At 37.3% G+C, this 26,925-nt stretch overlaps 1 protein-coding gene across 1 annotated transcript in view; it reads left to right on the top strand.

The window, feature by feature from the left end:
• Positions 1-26,925, top strand: part of Cda5 (Chitin deacetylase-like 5) — a 140,619-nt gene that overhangs the window by 100,736 nt on the left and 12,958 nt on the right. Inside the window, exons 3-8 of the mRNA XM_070107291.1 lie at positions 18,038-18,606; positions 18,683-18,879; positions 19,224-22,316; positions 23,970-24,225; positions 24,539-24,585; positions 25,302-25,862. Coding sequence (XP_069963392.1) covers positions 18,038-18,606; positions 18,683-18,879; positions 19,224-22,316; positions 23,970-24,225; positions 24,539-24,585; positions 25,302-25,862 — 4,723 coding nt within the window. The remainder of the gene's footprint in view (positions 1-18,037; positions 18,607-18,682; positions 18,880-19,223; positions 22,317-23,969; positions 24,226-24,538; positions 24,586-25,301; positions 25,863-26,925) is intronic.

Below are 26,925 nucleotides of genomic sequence, written 5' to 3' on the forward strand. Positions count from 1 at the left end.
TTATGAATATGTACATATGTATATAATAAATAATTAAATATAATAATGTATGAGTCATATTTATATTCGTAATCGCTTGTAGTCTTGTGCTATCCACTCGGCATGCTCATTTCAATGATATTCAAATATTTGTAAAAGATATTTTAAATAGCAGCCAGCTTATCAAAACCTAACGAGTTAATAAGAATTTTCTCATCTTTTGTTGTTGATTGAAAATTTTTTGTCACCGTGAAAAATATAATTATTTATGCGTAAACTGCGGAAGTAAACTCAGACGTGACAATATTCTTTCTAAACGACAGATTTTTTTGTTTAAAAAGTACATTTCAATGCCAATCTTCTAACGAGTTTTATTTTAGTTAGCTAATAATATTTGAATTTGTTTTCGTTGTATTGAAACGTGTGTACATATGTGCATATACGCTGTTGTATATTTTGAAGCCACTGTAGTAATCATGTTGAAAAATTTCAAGACTATTTATCACAATCAGGAGAGTGTATTGGTGAAGAACAAGCATTACATACCAACATATACGTATGCACTTGTCTAACAGTTAGTGAATGTTTTCTTGTAAAACACTTTTACAATTATGTCAAGGCTTCGCTTTCGGTCGGTATGTTTGGCACGTAAACGGCATCCACACATGCGTATTTACACACAGTGCACTTAATTTATTGGTTTTTGCTACAAATTCCAAGCGATTTAGTGCGAAAGGCACGTGCTTTGGTATTCCATCTGCATTTCGCACAACTTTGACAGCAAAAATTTAGGTATCATGTGCAAGAAGTGCAGCTATATTTAACATATATAATATAAATTTCTGTTAGTAAATGCATAAGCAATGCGCATAAAAACACGCCGAATATCTAAGTGTAAGAAGACAAAATAAATAAAAAGTGCATAAGTCAAAATTTATTTTACTTCAGAATTTCATAACACTAACAAATTGAAAAAAAATTATCAAAAAAATTTTGAAATAGTAAACATTGAAGGCAATAATTTCAGCAGCGCCATACAAAAATTTGAATGTAAAATGTGAAGCGATGATAAAATAATTCATGATAATAATTGCCTTTATTATAACTTAATGAAAATCAGCCTAAATTTAAGCTTGATATTTATACAAATAAATATGGAAATAAGTTTATTTTAAAAGTTCTAAGTATAAAAATTATTTCCAAAAATTGGGGCTCATATAAAAATGGCATTTACTAAGCCTTAGTTATATAAACACAAACCACTGAACTTTTCAAAATTTGTTAAATTAAATATCTACTTGAAATAAAAAATTTCAATTTTTTTAAATCAAAATTTTTGTTTTTTAAATTTTTTATTTTCTTATTTCTAGAATTAGAATAGAACAATTATTTAAAAAAATATATTTATAAAAATTTGAATTGTGCTCCTCACATGCCAATTATCCAATTTCGTACAAAATACTGACACTTAGCTTACAATGTACGTATTTAATGTGTGTCTCTATTTATATATGTATATAGTACATTCATCTGACTTTTGCGGCCTAACAAGTTCAACAGTTGCGCCCGCTTACTTGATTACTTCGGAGTTATCAAATCGTTGTTACTTTCGAATGTTTACTCAAGCATTACCTATTGACTGCTTGAATGCTTTGCTTGTTGACGTTTATGGTTGTTGTTGTCTATGTACATAGATAAAGCAACAAATATGCCCGCAATTGATGGCTTCTTTGCTTACATGTGTCCGTGTTTCTGCTTTGAAGCTGTCTGCACTAGGAACTGGCTTTACTTTTCAAATACATATGCACTAGTAAATACCTTTGTGTTAGTGTTACAGTAAGCGGAATAGTAGTGCAAAAAAAAATTACATAAACATATTAGTTTACGGTTCGCTTGTTGAAAAAAAAAACAGTTTCTGCTCTATTTAATTGCAAATATTTTAAATGAGTTAATTTTGTGGTACACTTTGCTTGTGTGTGCGTGTGTTTATATTATGTGCATGATATGCACATTTTAATTGTTGTTATTTGCTGTATTTAGATTTATGGCTGCTTGTTGTTCTTCGCACAAACTTTTTGTCCTTATATAATCGGCAGTTTTCTTCAAATGCTGCAGGTAAATAAATAAATTGTATTGGGGAAGTTGGTCAGCTGACGAGCACAAGTAACTGCGAGTAGAAAAGCCGACTTAAAAGCGTTAAAAAATGAGCCAAAGTAGCGGCTGCAAAGCGCCTAGTCATGAAAGCTTTGTTCAATTAATAAATAACAAGCCACGAACAAATAAACTTCAGAAAATAAAGAAATGTAACAAATGCTTGAGTTTTTATAATTATTTATTTTTTCAATTTATTTAATTTTTTTTTAATGAAAAACTTACAAGTTGAGCATTTTAGGATTAGTGAAATAATGGAAAAATATTCAACATTAAAGCAACCAAAAATTGGAGCAACGTCACTCTTTCACTTGCCTGCTTTACCAACTCTTTCTATTGTAGTCTAATTGTTGTTGTTTTTATTAGCGCGCTACTTTGTGTCCAGCTGATTATGCGGTTGGCCAGTGCAACTTGTGCTTGTGCTGCAATTAGCTACGTGCGCGTCGTGCTCCGTTAGTGATTATTGATTAACGATTTGCTCTGCATTTCGATTTCCGGCTACCGCCACTGTGACAGGCGGTTGGCACAGATTCAAAGCATTGTTTGTCTTTTAAGTTATGCGGGTGTACACTGACAGGTGACACTGTGGTATTGAGGTTGCACCGTGATGATTGAGTGACGAGGTATTGTCATACAGTTCAATAAGTAGGTACATACTAGTCGACACATAGTTGAGAGTGCGGCACATAGTTCAGTTCACTAAGTATTATAATAGAGATAAGTGGAAAAGTTGTAGCTGTATGGGAGAGAATAATATTTTAAACATTAACGGAAGATGAGGCTGATTGTAACACACTTCATCTACTACATATTGCGGCGAGCAACCGTGTAATGATCTTTTTAATCACAAAAATTTCACACAAAATTCTCGACACGCTATACTATTGAAAAATGATATGTTCGCTAGAGAATTTCGCTTCAGAACTGCAATAGAAATATAGAAGAGAGAGCTCTTAAATTTTGTAACTATTTTTGAAACAATATTGGTAAGATAATCTCTAAAGTTTTGCTATGCCTTAACAGTTTAAATGAAAATAATTTTTTGATCAAAGGATTTATTAATTAAACTCAAAATATACCCTTTATGGCACATAGAAAGTTTTAAACATCTATATTACAGCCCTTCTCTAATAAAATCGCTGAATAGAGAACAAAATATTCTTGCTTTATAGGATAGAGAAGAAAATAAGACAGATATTTGATATGCTTGTAGCAAGGAAAGAGGCTTCAAGCCAGATAACAATGATAATCGGGTTCACAGTGGAAGCGGCTGTAATGTATAACAAAAGGCGTTCGTAGAAAAGCTTACTATAAGCTTAATATTATTTTTATATTTTTATTTCCTTTCGACACGATTATTATTTAATATTTGTAAGCGCCAAAAATACAGCCAAATCGAATCGGCAACTCATTCATGGCCAATTATGGCAATTGTAGTCGCGGAGGCGAGTGTGGCGCAAGTTATAAACGCGGAGTGACCATAACACCAGTTGACCCAACACGAACCGACCCAAGTTTGGCTGTTTCTTGTAAGCCGCCGTCAATATAGTCTAAACTGTGGCACAATAGACTTCTTATTACAGTTATTAATAAAAAATATTGCTGCACAGGCTGTGTTAGTGTGTGAGAAAACAGTTTGCTTGCAAGTGAATGCACCAAGGCGAAGCGTGTGCGAAACCTGCAAGTAAGCAGCTTGCCTCGAAGGCGCAAAAGGTTACACGTAGCACGTTATAAACGTTATGCTTTTATTAATTTTATCGGTCCACAATCACTTGCAACAAGATTGAAATTGGTGTGTTGCAAAAGTTTGCGCCATTTTATCGATTTTTGCGTTCGTTTGAAGCGTTGCTATGCGGAAGTGGCACATATGTGTACAACATGTAAGTGTATCATTGAAGAGTAAAAGGTAGCTGAAACAGTTAGTAATCAACTTTTCCTAAACAGCTGTTTGTTGTTACATCTATACACAAATATATATACAGTAGACTTTTGCTACGAACTTGCCTCAAGCAAAGTAGTATTTTTTTCGTTCTTAATAAATATGCGCAAATTTATACGATAATACTCGTACATTTCGCTATTTATGGCATTTCACACGCTGAACATAAACAATTTCAGAGTTCATTGCCTCCATACACGCTTGAAGTGCGCTGGCGTGCTTCTCTGTTCGGTAGTTGTTGCCAAGAATTTATATGAGCTGCGTTGTTCGTTGGAAAGTGCTATTAAAACGGTATCAAAACAGTTAATTTTCATAAATGGTAATAAATATTTTTCACGCAGATTTGCAAATGAACAAAACGATCAACGAAGCTAATGCGTCACACTGAATTACAGATTTAATAAAGAGAGCTAGCTGTGCTATGTGCGCCTATGGGAACTAAAGTGTTTCTTGTAAATGGTAAAGAAATATCCAGCTGGGTTTCCGTTCTCACAACTATTGTTTCTGTATAAGGGAAATGATAACGGAAACGGATTCTTAGCCGTGCTGTGACTGTTTACCTTGCAGTATTGAAAACTATTTGGGAATATTTTATGTCATTATAGCACATTTACCTAAGCTAGCGTAAAAATTACCAATTTGTATGTATATATATTTCCTCTAGTATCTAAGTGCAACACAAAACATCAATTTTATTTTGAGCTCTTAAATAAACTCAGTTTCCGCAAACTGTCCATAATTGCAATTACTCGTAATGGTTTGTAAGAGAAAAATTATTTTTCATACTCAAAATTCTAAAGTCTTAAAAATCTACATAATATTATTGAATAAAGTTCCAAATAAAAATAAAATTTTAATAAATACTCAACTTTAAACAATTAATTAACTACTTAACCCACTTTTTTATAACTTATAAATTTAAACTAGAAATTTCGGTGTTATAAGCGCTTGTGAGCTTTAAAGGCATGGACAATTATGAAAACTCATAATTAGTTCGAGAAATATGATTATGCTAATATTTTGTGTTTTTTCTGCTTTTAGCGTTCTTTGTAAAATATTAAATCTATTTTTATCTCACACATTTATTCATAAATAAACTAAACTGACATTTATGGACACATAATTAATGTTTGCTTATCAAAACATGAAGCTTTAACGTCTCCCACGACTTCTTACTCGAATGTAATTGTTTTTTCAAAGTGGTTACGTCAGCGTGAGAGCAGGAATATTATGTATTTGCAAACATAATGTAACATAACACCCTTTAAAAAAAAAAACTAATCGCCACCAACATTTAAGCGTTAATGCGCACAAGCACACTGGCGTTGTTGATGTAATTAGCTCGTACACACAATGAAAATAGCGCCGCTGGCATACACGTAATGAACTGGAGCGACAATGAATGTGAACTATATTAAAAATAACAGGTCTCTGGTAGCTGCCCACTCACTTTGTTGCTTGCCACTTATCGAAAGCTTGCAAATTATTGAGTATTAGCGAACAATGTACTTGAAGTAAACAATAAATTTCATTTATATTTGTACACATGTCATAAGCACTCGTCAGCAGTAAACAGATACTTACATACATATGTCTAAATGTATTTGTAAGTATGTATGTATGTTTCATTTTGCGCTTTTACTGTTGAACACTTGATGAATGGAAATTTGTCGAAGTGTGAATGAAAGAATAACATTGCGAATATTATGCTCGTACGAACATGGTTTTAAGTATGGGTGTATGCATTAATTCGTGCGGTTTTCTAAGAGAGGGCTCTACTAGTATTATTTCGCGTCGTATTCATCTGTGACTATATTCATTTCAATGGTACTGCCATTTCGCGTCGTTTCAGTAGATATTATAATTCAAACTGGTGGCGAGTGGGACTCATAAATTCATAACGCAAAAAATGGCTAAATTTATATTGCAAAAAATATATGTTTAGTCATGTACATACAAATTTAGTCATTATGTTAATAAGTTGAGGTTGAAAAGCCAGAACAAATATGATGGAAAATATCGGCTGAGATTTGGAAGGGTGAAATTTTTTTTTTAATTTTGAATTTTTGGTGAAGTTGTGATCTGTTACATACAATTAGATATAAGCTTTTGGTGGCCAACTGCAAAATAATAGAATACTAAGGCTAACTAAAACGCAACGCTAACATAAATGTAATTAAAGCATGGAGTGTCTAGAAATCTGCATTTTTTTAAAGTCTACTAGAAAACTTAAGATTTCAAACGCAGCCATATCACGCAATAACTGCTAATTTTGATGTGAAGGGATCAAATTAGGAATACTTGTACCTGACTGCAGCTTAAACTCCACTCCCCAGTATGCAACGCTGTTAATGAGCAAGTTCGCTTCTTAAGTCTTTTGTAATTTCAGCATAAATCAGATAATTAAGCAGTTTTATGCATAAAAATCATTTTCATCACAGTTTTTTAATTAGTTTTCAATACGATAAGGAGACACAACACAAAGTGCATGTTTCTAGCAAGAAGTAAGCTCACAATCTAAGCAGAAATCTTATTTTCAGTAACGAAGTGCGGCTGCCAATCGCCGCACCAGCAAATGTCCCTAAAAAGTCCGTTTTAAAAAGTATAATTTCTGTCGAAATAAACTGATGTATTTGAGACACAGCGATAAAAACTGCTGTTAAATGTCAGTTAGTTTAATTAAAGTTAGTAAATGGCTAAGTCAACCTGCGAGTTTTGCATTCTGCTAACATTCACAGAAAACAAGAAACAAAAAGCCCAAACACGGATACTTAAATCAGTGCAGAAACACACCTATCAGTTATTTACGTTTTGCTAGTAGCATAACTGACTGTTGGGCGAGCGTGACAATAATCACAGCAACAACAAGCAGCGCAAACAACATGGCGCCACAGCACACACCCATGAACACAGCGACCGCTTCGACAGCCTTTCACGCAAAATGCGCGACACAATACAATAACAATAGCAAAAACAACAAATGATATATAAGGCAACAAGTCACAGGCAGCCGAAAAAATTGTGTCTTGGCAACACACAGCCAATAAAGATTGCTCTGCAAATGTACTACAACCATCAGGGGCCAATTAAAAGTGTTGCTATATTTACTTTTTAAACGACTGTCAAAAATTGTAAATCAAATGACACTTAAAAAGCGTTTGGAAAATGTAAATGCTTGTCATTTGACAGATCGCGCTGATTTGCACATAAATCAAGCGCTTTTATGTAATAACGAAAGGCGCTACATAGCATTAATTATACATATATATATATATAGCTAACGGTGTTGTTAATTTTATAAACAATTGCTTATGAGAGTGACTCACGCCACACAATTTTATTGCTGCATTATTTTATGCATTTGCATTTAGCTGCTCTATTTCACTTTGCTTGAATGCTCTACTCAAGCCCGTAATGTGCACTAAAAACCTACATCTAAGCCGCAATTAAGGCCTCAATTACTCAACGCAGGCTGCACCTATGGCTTGACCCCAAATCCCCAGCGAAAATAAATCGAAATCATTAAATTCGATTTCGACGCCGCCAATGCCGACGGGCGGCCAATTGCAGTCTACGCCAGAGCAGCGCCAATACGGCTTGTTGTTGCAGCAACAATGATTGGACCGAAGTCATAATCAATTTCCATAGACTCCATGCGGCTGTCGCAATAATTCTTGCATTGTTACCCTTTGCAGCGCGCGTGTGTTGGTAAATAACTCGGCATTGTCCAGCAATTGATCTGAAGCCAATAAAAATTATACTTTCCATTAACAAAATCAGCTGAGCTGCGGTCAATTGCTGTTTATTGCATTAGAGCCAAATTGCCGCAATAATACTCACAGTGTTTGCGCTCGACGCTCGTAAGTCTGCGCTGCCGCGCGGCCAGCAAATCGCAGCTTAAGCATATCGAAAATCATATGTACGAAATTTTGCAAAAATTGCAACTATTTAGATGATTTCGAAATCACAGCGCATGCTGCCGCCGGGTTTGTTGCTCGACGCAGCCACTACTTTACTTTTCGTTCTTTTTTATGCCCGCTTTAGGCCATTCCAATCTAGTCTAGTCTAGTCTGGTGCTTAGTCTATGCTGTGGTGCAGACTTCTTGGGCGCACTCGCCCATGGCGTGTATGGCAGATATGAAAAACTGATTACTGGTCGTTGCGCCGGTTGCATGTGCCCCATTTGGTCGCCGCTTGATTGGCTGGATGTGGCTAGTCGAGCAATATGTGTCCGTTTGATGATGTGGCTTCGCTTCAGTTGCTGTATTTTTGTTGTTGCTGTTTGATATAATATGCTGCAAATGGCTTAGCCGCCAACAAATTAAAATTCCGATTACATTTGCGAGTTTGTTTGTTTTGACGTCACTTTTTTCAAATTTTGTCTGGAGTTTCTTATTGAGCAACTTTTATAAGTGGCGTGTATGTGCCCACTGCAGTGACCACAAATCAGCATGTAAAATTTTCCTCTAATATCGCGCACCTCTCTACCACTTCACCCCCTCCAATAGTTATTTTCTGATTCTTTGCGCAGATTTTTTCTATCGGTAATCGGTTTTATTGCTGCATTTCACAATCTTTGTTTGTATATAATATTTTACCGCTTGTCTTATTGGAAAATTTACATCTGTTTATGTTTTTTTTTTTGTTTTGACATGAATTGTTTTTATTATTTACGCGCTACGTGGCAAACGTTATATCACAAGTATATTAACTTTGCTTTGATTGTCTTATGGACTTTTATTGCAACATAATCTTAATCGTATTATCGATATCTCAACCGACCGCAAACAAAAACGATTTGCTGACAATAGATAAAATATGGCACTGATAAGTCTCTCCGGAGTGATCTCAACAGACATCTGAGTGGACAGTCACAAATAATCGCCGAGACTAAGACCAATTTGAATTGACTTTAAAGCTAAAACATTAAAAAATGTTGCAGTATTTCACATATGTTTCAATTATAAAGGAGTGAGGCGTTTCAGTTATATAGATATACATTTCAAATCAAGGTGGCATACCCTAAGCTAGCTAATTTTATTACTAAGCACCTGTATGCTTTTGCGGCACTTAACTTAGACTTTTATTGTTGTACCAAAACAAACAAAAAATACTCACATTTTAATGGTATAAGTTTGCGGAAAACTACTATTCACTTTATACCAGTTTATCTTGGACACACACCACACAGTAAGTTCCAAGACATCCCTTTAACATTTAACTCTTTATACTATAATAAAGGAAAATGCAACTTTTCAGTGTGAAACATTACTAAAATATTATCATAGCACTCAAAAAAATATTGCATAATTCTGTATTTATTGAGTTTCAGAACAAAAATCTACAATAAACACAATTAATTGTCTCAAAATTATAACATTTAAGAGTATAAGCTCTTGGTCCGTTCTTCTTTTTAAGCAGAAGGAGAGCAACAAAAGCGAAAGTGACAGCAGCTTTCTTAAGCCTCAAGACAAATATTACAGTTGTGAATATTATATGCAGGCATACATACGCATGTTTGCATTAAATTACTAAATAAAACTATAAATCATTTACAACAGAGAAAATATGAATAATTAAAATAAAATATTTTGACAAAGTCGCCTGCAATTAATCTTGCTAAAGTCTCTTTTCAAAGCATTTGCAGAACTTCTATAATATATTCCTCTTCGTATGTTCTCATAGCGTTCGCATATTTGCAGCATCCTGCAGCATGTTTTAATGTTGTAGCTCATCAGCAGCAACATTATCATTATATATGCTAATTTCTCGCCAAATCTCAAGAGTGATTTTTAGCATTAGTTGGAAAAAGGTTTGCAAGCAAAGAACAATTTTTTTTTATTGAAATCGAAATTTGCGAGTTGGCTGGCTTTACCATTGATTAATGTTGTTGTTAGTTCGTTAATTTCTATAAACATTGGTGGAACAAGTAAAAAATTCTATGACACTAAAGTTTTTGTGCACCAAAAACGAGTTTTCAATTTCATTGGTAAGCGTTTAGTGTGCGCCAGCGTATTTGCTTACAAAGAAGCGTTAATTGCAGCGCATTGCCAATCCAAAAATAAATAAAATACATATACATATAGACATCTGTGTGTATAGATAAGCTCTGCGGCACTCTTTATTTCTATCAACACAAATCATTGCTATTTTTACTAATGTTGACTTATGCTTACACACATGCACGGCGCTGCATATGTTGTTGTTTTTGTGTGTGTGTGTATGTATATACATATGTGGGACTTTGTACTAGCATGTCTTTCATTTATCAGCAGCGCTAATTACGGGTTAGTCACTTGACCGAAACTGTGTCGCTGCTTCCTTTTTTTTAATTTTAATTAACAATTTAATCAAAACTTGTTTGCACAATTATTCAATTTTGACGATCTTTTTCTTTAATTGCTGTTAATAAATTTGATTTGGTGTTTGCAAAACTCAGGGATCTTATTAGTTGGCTTTGGTTGTTTTTAATTGAGTTTTTTCGAAGTCTTGATTCGCTAAAGCCTTCCAGATTAATTAGTGTTGCATTATTTTTTGTACTTTTGTATATTTTTTTTTTTTTTTTTTTATATACGAGCATACTAAAGGAGTTAAGGTTAATCTGTCAATAATGAGTAGGAAAAATCTTTTCACTATTATCGCTTACTAGTTTTCTAAGGTATCGCGACTGCTGTAGCTTTCAGTTTTTATAGTTTTTAAACGAGCCTCTTGGTTTTGATATAATTTTCGTTTAACGGACATTCACAGTTGCAAGAATTGCTTTTGTGACTGTTATCCTTTCATTTCTCAGCTATCGTAGTTATGCAAAAACACCAAGAAAACTCCCTACTTAACAACAATAATGAAACTAAGTTAAGCACATTTGCAATTATACAACTCGAGACACTACTTTGCATATGTCAACAGGCTAGAATTCAATGTCAACTAATTTTTATGATTGTAAATATCCATAAAAGTGAAAAAACACACCAAAAAAGTATTTAAAAAAAACAACAATAGTCAACATGAGTATCAGCACAAATCTCAAAGTGCCTGCTAGCCAGCACATAGAGGAACCCAAAACTAATCATAGAACCGGATGCAGCGGCTGTCGCGGCAGCTTATTGATGTCCGCCGTTCTGCGCATGTGCGTAGCCGCGTGTGCCTGCAGCTGTTGGCTGCTTCAATTGATTTATGGCATAATTTAATGGCTGTCATTTCTAATGCTTGTACCGCTTATAAATTAGAGAGGGTCAATAAAAACTAACAAATCTACCACGCTTGATGAGACATGTCTTTTATATATAGAAACATCTTCGCATGGTGTTAGCGTTTATGTTTTATAAGTTGACTTTAAGTGCACAACAGCTTGAGGAATAGAAACAGAATGACTTATGCGCAGTTTCATTAGTCAACCAAACGCTTGAGTTAGTTTTATTTACGAAGCGCTCATAAATGTGCTGAGTTTTTGTTGACAAAGCAAGAAACACGCACGCGCAGACAAAGCTGCAAGCATACAAGCGTAGCGAGTTGCAGGGGGAAATCAAGATTTTAATTGTAACAGACGTTGAATGCGCTAAACTAGTGTTTTTACACATGACTATTTTAATAAAAATTACAAATGGATTTTTTGTTCTCAGACTGGCTGCTGCAATTAAATGTTACGTATACGCCATGTCGACGCTGAGGTTTTAATAGCCAACGCAGCATTTGTGTGAAAAAAGTCTCAAACAAAATAGCATTAGCTCTAGCAGCTATTGGCGACAATAAGTCAAGTTGATTCACAAATTCATAGTTTGCAACAAACTTGTCAAAGACATGTTGCTCAAGTTGAGTTGTCAATCAGTTAAGCAAACACTCGTAGACTGCACCTTACTGCATTCAGCTAAGCTGTTATTTTGGTTGAAAAGAAAATGATTTTTAGCGCATCAGTATTTTTTGATACTGCTGACAAAGCTTAAGAGGATTAAGTCGGTTGTTTTCAGATTTTGATTAAATAATTTGGCTCTCTATGTGTGAATAAAGTCGATATAAAGTGAGTTTTTTTAATCTCATGAAAACTAAGCTGGATCTTTAAATTAATTTTAGTAGTGACTAAACTACGAAATGTTGTTTCCATCTGAAGAAAATTGCATTAAAAAGCCAGCGACAGTTAAGTAAGACACCAATTTACGACCCTTTAAAAATATTCGCTTGAGCACAACCGAGAGGCAGAAGGCAAAAAAGCTCACCAAAAGGGTTTACTGTGTTATGAGTATACAAAGAAAGCATCGTGGTTAACGGGTTATATATAAGATTATATATATATTATAATAAAAAATCTATTAGACCACTAGGAGAAGTAACTAAAAATGGACTACTGCTCTTTGGTCTTAAAAATCCTTTTTTTTAGTTCCAGAAATGATGCTTATTGATCTGATATCCTCACTTCACACATCTAAAGGTATTAAATAATGACTTAGAACAACATTGGTCCTACCTTGGTTTCTAAACATGTGCGCTTTTGAAACTTCTCTACTTCTTGTCCAAATTTCCTTCACCTATTTCCTAACTAACGCGTATTTCTGAGTGTCAATACCTATTGCCTTATAACAATTTCAGTTTAAACGCAAAGTGCAAAAGTCACTAACTAAGTGCTACTACAACAACTAAACTTGCTTTAAACTCTTACAATTTCGATTTCAACAAATGACGGCAGCCGAGACAGACAACAACGCTTGGGAGCAGCACTTGATGGCATTTGGTTGATGCGGTGTCTCGTTGTGCACGTTGCAGTTGTGGCATTTTTGTGCTATTCTCTTTCGTATTTTTATTGTTAGAGTCGCCGCAGTCTTGCATTTTCATGAATTTAGAATCAATATTAGCACTGAGTTATTTTTTGGCCACTTTGTTGGCTTCCAACAGCTAACGAACCGATACGAACTGCCACTTTAGCACACCCGCGCTTATTTTTGTTGCAATTTCCATCTTCGACGCATTCGCTCCTTTACTGCGCTTTGCTGCACAGTTCTTGGTGTCAGCTGCTGGCGGGGCGCTCGTGCGATCGTCATGTCATGGGAATGGGAATTAGAGCGTGACAAGTGTGACGCACACAAATGAACGCGCATACAAATTGACAGCGTTGCTCTCACACGCGCGCAGTGTTTGTGAAAATCGCAGAATCTCATTCATGCCATCAGCTTGAAAGGAAAGCAATTTGTCCGTCCGTTCGCGTAGATTACCGCAGACCTACAAATGTTATCTTTAGTAGCAGTGCAAGAATTCGTAGCGCTGCAAATAAATTAATTATGCTTATATAACTTGTTATTGTAGTTGTTGTAATTAGTTTTTCTTTTGTAGTCGCTGCCGTTATTTTGCATCGCCAAGAAAGCGCAATTATGCAACGAAAGTTTGTTTCAAGGCCTCTATTCTGTTTGATTTTCAATTTTTTTCTACAGTGACTATGCGACAAACCGTTAGTTTTCTATACAATAACGGAAAATTTGCATGCAACTTTGTGCATTTACACAGGCAGCAACCACTTGCATGCTTTGCTTTTGGCTTATGTCAATAAGACATGCAAGTTTGTCGCTGCAATTTTTTTTCGATGGGTAATCTAATCGCGCGAGTTGACATATACAGTCATACACAAGTATAACTGTGTGCATAGCAGCAACGCATGCGCGAATGCATACCTTCAAGTGCGATTAAATTGCATATCGTTACCTGCAACATACGAATTTTGCAACTTTGCAACAAAATATGTATGCAATACACCAAAATACACGCTGGATTTGCATATGATGACAAGATATTACATCACATTTGCATATAATAAACTATATGCGAATTCAGGAAAGTGAAAAATCTTAATTAAAATTTCAGAAATATATTAACAAATTCAAAATTTTTGTGTTTTGTTAATATGCTGTTATTTTTAATATCAAAACGGTTAGGTAATATAAATTTTGTACACCTAAGAAATTAATGGATGAATGCCTTATAAGGCGACTTTAAGCTTCAACAGTTCATTGGTTTTATAGCGTGTCGCTCAAGCCTAAAGTGTTATAAACCAACTTTAAGACACTATATATTTATGTCATCATATGTCTATATATGTAAACCGGGTGTAATACCTTCGTAATCACTCCTAACACTCCTGAAAAGCAAAACTATTTCATGACCGCCTATCAAATATAACGATATATATCTCCTTTACTTTAACAGAATATACTTTATTACAAAATTCTCTAGAAACTAAATTCCCAGGACATTGTCTTTGCATTGCTTGAGTTGGCCCAGACATTCGCAAACTATTTGAATTTCAGTGAATTGAGTCATATCACGCAAGTGGCAACATTCGTGCGTTCCAAAAGCGCTACTTGCTTGAAAAATTATTTAGCAAGCGCTGAACAGAGTTATTTCGACAATAGCACCATCTACCGTTGGTAACCAAATTTCAGTAAAAGCAGTGCTGCAGCTTCACAAAACCATATTTATGCACACCTTTTAAGATATGCTAGTAATGTAAACCGTAAATATTTACCTAAAAGTGTCAAATTGGTGTTGTTGTATTTGAGTAGAACCGGCAACTGCATATTTGACCTGAATACTTGGCAAAAACCAAGTCACTCCAAATGAGAAAGGTCAAGCGCCGGCAGCTGGCTTAGCGCGCCGCATCAACAAGTGTTGCATAGAGTTGTTGCACTGGCTGTAAATTAAAAAAAATTAAACTACTAGTAATAACAACAACAATGTTATGTTAAACAAAGCAACCATGACCACCAGCAATTTTAACGATGATGCTACAAAATTGCCTATGCGGTGTTTGTGGTTGCTGATCAACGCGCCATAGACTGCTAGTCACACACACACACACACACACACATGTATCTTTAATGTATACATATATTATATATAAATAGATATTTGTGCAGCTGAACTTGCGCTGTAGCGGTGTGTGGCAACAACATATTCACCAAGCGGCAATAATAATCTAAGCTGCAACAACAATGCCAAAAGAGCATTTTTTCGGTTATTAACTTGGCGCGCACAAAGCGAAAAATACGAAGCGACTTTGGCCACTGAAAAATGGGTAGCGCAGAAGCGACAACAACATAGTGATTGATCAAGCAAAAGAAACACATATTTGCAGTATGCCATACTGGTTGCAACTAAGCCGTTTGCCACTTAATGAAAGACAAATAATAAAAACGAGACAAAAAGTGTAATGTATTAATGAAAATCTGCAAACACTTACAACACAAGTATGCTAACAGCACTACTGCATATGCAAATTCACTCAAGACAACGCACGCGCATGCGCACACACACACACACTCACTACCAGTTAGATCCAAAGAGGGAAAATTCATTTCCCGCCGTCACCAACGTTGGTGCGCCGTTGTTGCCGCTACTGCGACTGCCGTTGCGGGTCAGCGCATGCCACAAGTGGCAACAACGCTGAATAACCGTGAAGTGTTCATTGATTGAATAGATGGAAAAACAACAACTGCAGCATCATCTGCAACTTCTTCTCCATCATTCGTTGTAAGTTTCGATCGCGCCAATGACGTCGGGTGCAACATTTAATGTTTGTTGACGGCTTCCACGCTCTGACTGTGCCCCGCAAGCGCAACGACTCCGCTCAGCTGGTGCCGTGCAACTCGTACTTAAGTGGTAAAGTGTTTGCTTAGCTTTTTATTTTTCACTTAATGTTAGAAGTTGTTGCGTCTTCTAGCCAATTTTTGGCGTTTCATTGTTGTTGTTGTACACTATAATGCTTTGTTTATATTTTAGCTGGTTTTTGTTTACTTAACCCACTTGAGTTTGAACTTTGTTGCGCGAATTTTATTGCGCGCCAGTTTGCCAAGTTGGAGTTGCTCGTTTGCTTGGTTTCTCCAAGTTAAATGTTTACTTAGTTTAATTGTTTCTATTGTATGTTTTTTATTGCTTTTTTCTTGTGCGAATGTGTGTGTACTCTGTGCGGCATTGTCATTAGCTTTGTTGACCTTTACGAAAATGCTAGACTACAAATTTCAAAATTTTCCAGTTTTCACAGCGTTTAATTTAGCATCAAATCTCATATTTTTAGAATCAATCGTTAAAATTGGTGAACAAAATATTACTTTGGGCTCTGAAAGTTATCTTATTTATCACTTTGCGAAAACCGCAGCTACTTGTATCTACTAAAAAATGTATCTTTATTAAGAGACCCGACATCCCCGATAAATAATATTTGTTTTGTGAGTGACGGCCGAGTCTCTTTATTAAACTTTTTTACTGATTATTCTCCGCAGGTAAATTATTTTAAGCATGATTGAAACAAATTCTCGTCTAACAAACAAGCATTTTCATAAAAATTTAAAGAGTGCAATTAAAAAATATGAAGGATTTGATATTACAGTGATTCTCCAGACCTATACGCATCCTGGTTCATTTTTTGTTCAGTTCAAGCTGTGCATAATACTAGCCGATAAAAGCATTGTCCAGAAATAATTAATTCTGGTTCTAGCGACTCTTTTAAGTACTATAGTATTAGTAGATAGTTACAGAGATCTTTATTATGTATACTAGCTGACTCAATAAACCATCGTTGGTATTTTCCTTATCTACAATATTTTTTCTTATATTTCTATTCGCATATTTTCCATGTATTAAGATAATTTTCATATTAATTTATAAATTAATCGTTCTAACATTTTAGTAATTACTCCATTGTTTAGATGGAAAAAATTAAAAATCAATCTCTTGAGTTATGCTGTAAGCAGGATTATGGATTTTTTAATTTTTAATTGCAAAATCAGAATTAAAAATTTGGATTTTTAGTTCCAAACATCTTTGATTAAATATTGATAAAATATTATTCGTTTGAATGTGTAAGTTTTTCGACCACAGCTCTAGAGTATTGAAGATGATCACTCTGTGTAAGCTCTAGTTCAAAATGGTATAACACGAAGTAAGCAAACGCCAAAAATGGGAATTATAAAACAATTTCCTTTTTTCAGCTTTAATCTTATGTGTTTGATTAAATTTTTTTGGGAGTAAAAAAAATATATATATGTAAAAAAATTTTTTTTTAAATAAAACATTTTAAAAAAAATTAAAACAATTTTTTTTTTAATGTTTCAAAATAAAAAAAACATAGTTGAAATGTTAGTTAAATTATCTTTTTAATGCATTATTACCAACTTTATTTCATTTACATATCTTTTATAAATATGATGAGAATTTCACAAGCTATGCGTTAAGCGAGCGAAAACCAGAGCAAGCATAACTGCAAACAGTTTAGAAAGCCACTATATTGAAAGCGATGTGCGAATATTATACTCACAATACATCTCTACATAAGAATTTAAGAAGTTAAAAATTATTTTTAAATATTTCAAAAATATTTCAACTGCAAATAACCTACTTGAGCCTAACCGCAGAGATTGTAATAACATACACACTCTATTAATGTTAAGACGAACCACAATTATGCCAGCACGATTCATTTGTTGTTGTCACTTGCTTCATTGCCTCGCTTGTCAACATCCACTTTGTCAAGAGAATAGAAAAACGTCAATGCCGTTGAAATGATAATCGCCAATAGTTATGTGTGACCTTTTCAACAACTGGGGTGCACGGATTAAATTAACTATGACATGTGAAGAGACTATCGTCGACGACATTTTTTATTCGCATGGGCTAAGCTTGAAAAATATGAAACGTTTGTTGCAGTCACAGCCATAGCAACAAAAACGAGACAAGATCGATTGTGGTTTCTACCATAAATGGACGCTTGTCCGCTGCACTTATTTTGAAGGTCAAATCGCATATTAGAATGCCTTTACCGTTTGTTGTCTGACAATACAACATTTGCAACGACTGTTTTGTGTGTGGCACATGCAAAAGCACTCGAGCAAGTGCTTCAATTAGATTTTATTTTCCATTAAATTTTCATCACCTTTCCACAAATATACTATAATATATTTTTATCTTCATTCTTCTTCTCTCTCATTCCAACAGCCACCAACGTTCAGGCACAATCGCAGCAGAAACGTTCATCGCGCATCACGAGCTCTCGCAGCTTCGGCACCAATGTCAAAGCGTCCGCCTCGAATGGCATAAATTTCGATTGCCCCGAAGAGTTTGGCTATTACCCGCACCCGACAGATTGTACACAGTACTATGTGTGTGTATTCGGCGGTGCTTTGCTCGAGAGCTGCACCGGTGGACTGATGTATTCGCACGAGCTGCAGACCTGTGACTGGCCACGAAATGTGGGTTGTGAAGTTGTGGACAGCGGTGCAGGGTCCCTAGGCAGCAGCGGCAATGGTGGCGGCACACGTGCAGGCAAACAACAACAGCAGTCTATTAATAGTCAGCATGTGCCAAGTCGCATAAGATTCGGTTCGGCCTTTAGCAGCCCAGCGGCGACCACACAACCACCGAAGGCGACAATACCACCACAATATCATCGTCAGCCACCGCAAGTTATTCAGGCGCAGGTACAGTCATTGCCACAGCATGCGGGTACAGTGATCGGAACACGTGGACAACCGAAGCCATTCGATACACAAGAGGATATAGCTAAGGTGAGTGTGCGTGGAGCAACTGCTTCGCTTTTATTTGAAATAGAAATCAGTAATACTTTTCAAACTCTGCCTACAGCTTTACGCCGACGCGCATGAGACGCTGCCACCCGTCGAGGAGGAGGAGAGCGATCGTCAGCAACGCGTCTACCGCGGGCAGCCAAGCACAGTGAGTCAGGTGCAGCGCGACCGGGATGGCATTATACACCAGGCAAGCATCAATGCTATACCGAATCATGGCAAGATCGGTTCGTACACTTACGGCTCTCAATATAGGTAAGTGGTCGTCATAAGCGCACTAACAGTTGCTTCCGCTTCTTAGCCGAACTAAAACGTATTGAACTGAACTCATCTATCATTAAATTGAATGCGCTTTTTTATACGAATTTAATGCTTTATCTTCTCTTAATTGCTATTTTCAAATTAATCGAACATTCGAAACTACTCAAAAACCAATTTACATTATCGCAAATGAAATATTCTCATCACAAAACTGCATTTACTATTGCACTACGACTACGAACGACGACGAAACCCAAAAACGAAAAACGTGTACCGTTATAATACAAATGACTGAAAAATGTATAACTGCATCTAAATACAACTGGAAACCGCTATAGCCCTAAACACATTGACCTCAACTTACACAGCAATGATCTTGATATCGAACAGTTACTAGAAGAAAACGACTTAAGTAGCTTTGACTTGGAGGCATATGGACGTATGAGTAGAGACTTGAACTCAAAAGAAACTGCGCATAAGCGCGTCAAACGTGACTTGAATCCACCAAGCAACGATGACACGAAAATTGTATTCAACACTGGTGAGATTTTAAAGACTGATCAGCAACCAAAGACATTAGGCGAACCACGCGTACTGGAATATAATACTGGTGAAATTTTAAAGACTGAAGAAAACCTAAAAACGTTGGAGAAACCAAACGTCGTTGGATACTTAAACACGGACGAAATACTTCCGGAAACCGTATTAAACCCGCAACTGAATGAGCACCACGAAATGGCCGAACATGCACAGATAGAAGCCGCTAACAAACAAGTCTCAGAAGAAAACGTACATGAGGAGTTTATGCAAGCCAATTTGGAGCCTGAAGACAATATGCCAGATTCTGTGATGGAAATAGTAGCAAAAATACTGGAAGAACTGAAGGGTGGTGGAGGGCAAGTAGAGAAAATGATCGATTCGAGTAACACTGCAGCGCAGATGGACGAAGCCAATGGTGTGCGCGCTGAAGCCGCGATCAGCAACAAGCGCATTGATGAACCCTACATAGCGATGGATACCGCAGCAACCAATCCAATACCTGATACGGCTGCAGATCCCATTATGGAGACTTTAAACAGCATAGCAGAACTACTCGATATGGATTACGACAGCGACATCAATGATACTGCAACCGCCGAGGCACGTCAGCGTGGTACACGCCAATTGCGTCAGTTTTTCAATGGACGCTCGCGGTTCCAAATACAAAATGTACCCGGCACACATTATCGCTCAATTGATGGTGTTGCATACCAGCCACAACCACAACAGTCGAGTTTTAATTTCGGTTCATATAACCCGTACTTGTCACCGTCAACGACCTCGGCCAATTATAACCAACTGAGTCCGGGTTATCAAGTGTATCCACAGCAACACCGTCCACAAATTTTTGGTGGACAGAAACAAAAATTCACCTATACAGCGGCACTAAATCCACCACCGCCACCAACACGCATAGAGGATGACTTCCGTCCAATGGCGGCTAATTACTATCACACCACTTCCACACTACGTCCATCAACGTTATCCGCCAGACGTCCAAATCTCTTTAACAATCCCGAATTGATACCCTACATATTACAGTCACTGCGCGAGTACCAGGAGCAGCGCAAGAAGATGCAGCAAGAGAATTTCCAATACTTCCATTTAGATAATCAGCCCGGCTCGGAATCGGAAACCACTGGTGCATTGCCACATGTTAGCACGACGGTGGCGCAAACGCCCTATTTTCAGTCCACCAGAGCACCGTCTAAAGTCACACCCAACTCACATTATGCGCAGTTCAGCACCGTCGGTGGTTTCTACAACAACAAGCATAGCAGTTCGCAGCAAGAAGATGTGAACGATTTCAAGTCCACCGCGAAGTATCCCACGAAACTAGTCTCGCAATACAGCATCATCGACAACTATATACCAACGACAACAGAAAGTAACTACTTCAACTACAATATTGTGGGAAATCAGAAAATTAAAGGCTACTTCAGCACAAGCAAACCTGCAATTTATGAAAGCTCGTTTCAGTCGGGCACCGCTCCTCGATATACTACACCTTCACCACCAACTTCGAATATTGATATAGTTTCAGCGCCTAATTTAGCGAATTTCCACACATCAACCACGACGAATCTACCTAAATATAATACTTTCTCGAAATATCCGGAAAGCCTTACGTTCGCCAACAATTCCTCCCAGTTTCCAGAGTCCTATCAGGTCTTCAGCAAAGTACGCACGACAACCATCGCGCCAAGAGTAAAAACTGTCCGACCCACTACCTCAACGATTAGTAACGCAAATGCTCCACAGCCCTCCCGAAAGCCCACTTTGTCGCTGCAATTTAATGTACCGGAGTTTGTGGCCAGTCTGCAATCATCCGATTTGGCCAATATGAACCCGCAAGTGGTGAATATGATCAAATATTTTAAGCAACTGAATGCACCGGTGTCTACACGTAGACCAGCCGTAGCGAATTTACCAACCAGTCAGGCGAAAAGACCCATTGAACAGTATGAAGAGAAAATTGAGACAACCACTGAGCAAAATCGGCAACGCCCTACGTTAGCAACCACTAAGCGGCCGACGAAGGGTTACGAGGACTTCCTCAAGAGCATACCCAATCAAGCGCACAAGTTTAATTTGCATAGCGTGCAACAGGCTAAGCCGTTCCCATCCACCAGTACGTACGCACCCGATTACTATGATGAATACGAAGAAGAAGAGGAACCGATCGGTACAGATACAGATGATGACATAATGCCGCCCTCACAAATGCCACCATATATGCCAATGTCGGAGACCATGGCGCCACCGCGACCTCAATTTTGGCCCCCCGCAGCCACAACGACTGTTAGCCCACACTTGAAACCCAGTTTCCAGACAGGCTATATCGAAGCCACAACCACGCGAAGACCATTCGGCGATACACAATTTCAGCAATTCTACCAAACAGCAAACAAACAGGCCAACAAACAGAACAATCAAATACCGTCGTTTATAAACTTCCCGAGCGACATATTCCAAGAGATCAAACAGCGCCTGCCACCCAAACCGCAATTGGGCTCGACGGCACCGACTTTGACACACAACAACAATATACATTTGACGACCACCAAGCCAACCACGACGCCTACCCCTCGTACAACAACAAGTAGCACAACAACCGCAATGACGACAACAACAACACAACGTACGCGCTACACGGTGCGTCCGAATCGTCATCGCGGCCAGAGTAAGTGGCAAAGCAACAGCAATGCCAACAAGGAGCTGAACAACATCGAACCGAACAGCAACAACGACATCAACAAAAACAACAACAAAACCGATTTCGGTGCACAAAACTTTCGCAAACGGCCGGCAGCCACGCCGGCGTCCTCAGCACTGGGTTCGTTGCAGTTGAACGTGAACATGCACCTGAGCATGGCGGACGGTGGACAAAGGTACACTTGTTGAATGTCTACAAGAGACTGTATTTGTTTTTGTACAATTTGTTGTGTTGTGTGCAAGCAGTGCGCTTGTTGCGTGCGAAACTTTGTTGTTGCGTGTTTGAAGCCACAACAACACTAGACAGGTTGACAAATGTTCTACGTAATTACCACTGTAAGACTGGCAGGCTGGCAAGTGAGCGCGATCAGGCGCGTGGGTTCGCATTGTGTGCTCACCTGCTCGCCTACTTGACTCCTTGAGACGCTTGGCGCCTGCGCAGTCTTTAAAGCTCTATAAGTGATACCAGCGATTCCCAAAGCATACGCACACTCAACCAACACTACCGAATGTAAATGATGTGTAAATAACTGTTTATATACTTACTTACTTACATACTTAGTTGCGGTGCAACATACGGTTTCGTTGCAGAAGCAACGATCCCCTACCTAGGTACATATTACAGCATACCACTAAATGTCACTAATACCAAACTGTACATACAAACGATTTTACACCCTTACCAAAGTACCGAGTAACCAGAAAGCCATCCCAAAAACAAAAAAATTAAAAAATAATTATAATACGAGCGCGTTGAACCGATCAACTGGACTTAGTATGGACCCAGTACGCAGTACTTTGTACCGTTACCCAATTTTAAAACGGCACTTGCACTCACCCTCTTGCCTATACTGTAAATCATTTATGTACTATAACTGTATATTTTCACTTTGCATGCCTCAAACTGTGTATATCCCCTCACACCCTTAACCCTCTTATTCTTAACATTCCGCCATGTCATGCGACTTTCATCGATTAACCTAGCTGTGCAGCTCTCCACTTGTTCTTAGTTGTTATTGTTTTAACTAATCCAAAAATAATATATTTCTTTTCGTTCTCATATTCTCTTTTGTAAATATATACATACATATATAATCACATATATATATATATATCAAACGAAAAATTAAATTTATATGCATTTATACCAACTTCATGTTTGTATACTTATACTACTACAACAACAACCAAACAAATAAACTATTACATAACATCGTTTGGTATTTGTACATACATATATACATATATATAAATATATATATAACGTTTAACTGCTAATACATCAATCCACAAATCAAAACAAAAACAAATTCATGGTGGCGCAATCAACAATCAATCGAAACAAAAACACAAACCAAATACAAAAACAAACAAAAAATGTATTAAACTCATCGCAGAAGCGACACATCATCGCCATCATCACCACAATCACAACCGCCGGCCAGTCACTATGTACAGCAACAACGTGCGCCGACTGCCGTGATTGTGGAGGCGATACCATCCATACAAAGTCAGAATCAGAATCAGAATCCAAATCAAAATCAGAATCACAATCAGAATTTGGCCAATCGTAATTACTATAATACATCGGCTTTGTTAAATCATGCGGGTTATGAGTCACAAGCAAACATACATCAACATCAATTGCATCAACAGCAACAGGCTGAACAGCAACAGCAAATTGCGTTGCAACATCAACAACAACATCAGCAACAGCAACAACAACAGCAACAGCAGCAACAACAACAAGCACCGCAACAAAGCAATCAGGAGCAAAGCTCCTACGAACAATATTACTCAGTTTATGATGATGATCTTGATTTGTATAGGGATATAGAGTACCAGCAGCAGCAGCAGCAGCAGCAGGAGCAACAACAACAACAGCAGCAGCAACAATATCAGCCACAGCAGCCAGTGCGTCAACAACCCGTACAACAATCGACCTATCGTCCATTGGAAATTCTAACAACACCCGCCCCCCAAGTGCCCCTACGAGAGACTTATCAGCCACAAGAGAAGCCAACATATAACAATCAACAGTCGTTGATCTATAATACCGACTATGACGAGGATCTTATTGCACAGGTAAGTCTAACGGCAATAGCTAATTGTAAGATAATTTTTGTTTTTGCAAACAAAGCTCTGTTCCATATAAGCTTTTCGATAAACATCTTTTGTGTTTCCATGAAGCTTTCTGTTAACAATACTTCGAACCACTCTATTTAGTTATGATTGATATTTTTTAACTCAGATAATGAGACTTATATTCGCGGAGTCACAAATAATTCCTCTTCAACATCCCTTTTGATGATCAGAACTCTTGAATATGGAACTATTATAACTTTATTATACTTTCTAAGTAATTTCTTTTCTAAACAATATATTTTTCAACCGACAGATCGAACAGGATAATGTGTATGATCAGCCGACCCGTCCACCAACGCGGTAAGTACACTAAAGCTTTCGTGCACAAACCATTCACCACCAACAAACAACTAATAACCAAAAGAACGGCATTAAACTTTTTTGTTTCTTAACCCAAGCATTTAACTTATGATTAACAATTTAACCGACTTACAAATCGAGAGCTGCCTGCCATAAACATACATAAATTATTTACAAACGTTAGTCTATAATATTACCGTTATAAAAAAAAAAAAATATTACGCAATTATGTATGTATTGTAACGATTTATACATACCACATACATGCGTGATTATTTAACCAGCCAAGACATAAGAACCATTTGAAACCGTTATATTAAATATGTCATACAAACATGAAAAAATTCCCGAAGGTAAAGTCTAAAGCGGCGTTAAGTCCCGCTCTCATAACTGTACTGGGTTATTATTTTAGCAGGATAACTTATATATACACACACACACACATACATATGAACGCCGCACACATCATAGAACACACACAACACAAACACCATTACGCTTGCACCAGCACACGCTCATACACACGCTACGCAATAATTTGCATACGCATTTGTGAAAATCAAAATTTGTTTTTGTTGATATTTTAAATTGAATTTTCTAAATTGTCCACTTTATTGCAACAACAAACATCCAACCGTTCCAACATTGCTACTTTACGCTTACGTTTGATACAAACAATACACACGCACGTACAAAAAAAAAACAAAAACAAACAGTGAGCGCGTCACCATTGCAACATTACCAACACCAACAACGTCACACCCAACGCGCCAGCCGGTTAACGATGTGCGCAACGTGTACGCGCAGGCGCCGACCGCCGTTGATGATGCACCGTTATATGAATCGGTTTACGACAACAGCGCCGAATTGTATGACGATGTACCGGCGTACGAGCTGATTACCGATCGTGCCGTTTACGAGCAGCCACGACGCTTCACCACCTATGCGCCGAGGTTGGTAGCCACACAAGATGCCGACGAATATAATCTAATCGGCACGACACGCTACGATGAGGATTTCAAGAAAGTATTCAACCCGACCGCCACAAATTTCGTTGAACCGCCGACGAGTAGGGTAGTCACAACGCCAACGCGTCGTGGCAATACCGCGACCACACTAGCGCATCGTCGACAGCCGACAACAGCTATAACAACAACTGCGGCGCCAAGAACAACACCACGAACAACAATCACTTCGAGGACGATCACAACAACGACGACGCGCACTCCACAAATTGCGCGCACCACACAGCCAGCAACCACAACAAAGTCGATAAGGTATAGTCTCTGACACACGCTAAACGCGATATTTTCACGCTCATCCATGCTATGCGAAAATCTCTTGCGGAACGCATTCATACGCAAGCTCGAAAATTCCAATCATTATGTAACTGCGTTTGGTCATTGCGTGATTTTTTGGCTTTACTTTATGTTAATTTGCTAATTGGATTAATTGAATTGTTGAAAGCACCTATTCACTCTTCATCATCAGCTGGCAAACACCAAGCTACCAACACATACATACATACATACCTTTATATACTACATATAGCGCTTACTCATACAAACAAACATTCATACAAATACATGCCGTTATAAGCATTGATATAATATTAATATTTTACGCGCTCTTCTCCTGCATTCTGTGGTTCTCGTTTTTAATCTGCATCACCTGTGGTTTTACTTACATGAACAGAAGGTTCATGCATACATACACTCACATTATATAATATATAACTACAAACATACACCATTATTTGTTTAACTTCCATACAACTGCTATATCGAAATGTGAACTTATGAAACAGTTAGTCGCAAACATCTCACACCTTAAAGAGAACTAGTATATAATTTTTGAACTAGTTTCAAACATGCGCGGTTTTTTGGAATAATTTGTACTACGTAGATCCAGAATTGTTAAAGTCTGCATCAGTAAAATCAATTGCCTGACGAAGGCCAAGAATATTTCTCATCAAGAATATTAAAAAAAAAAAAAAAAATTTTAGTTAAAAGTTTTCTCCTTGATTTGGTTACTATTCGAACTCTGAAAACCAAGCCCTTACTACTATAAAATCTATTAACTGGAATGCAAGCGACCGCTCTTAAGTCATCTGTAGGCTTATTGTGTTTACGAATAAATCCCAACCAAACACAATTTCGCTTCAATCGTGAGAAAAATTTATTTTCTAGCGAAAGTGTGAGCAATTACCACACCATACCTAGCTTTTCGTAATATTATATAATGCATGAGGAGTAAAGTCCCGCTATGGAGAGTTAAACTTGACGCCATCACGTTAGTATTTTTTCTTTCGACTTGTAAGTCTGAAAAACGTATCTGCTT

Source organism: Bactrocera oleae, chromosome 3 (genome assembly GCF_042242935.1).
Source record: "Bactrocera oleae isolate idBacOlea1 chromosome 3, idBacOlea1, whole genome shotgun sequence".
In the NCBI taxonomy this organism is placed as follows: domain Eukaryota; kingdom Metazoa; phylum Arthropoda; class Insecta; order Diptera; family Tephritidae; genus Bactrocera; species Bactrocera oleae.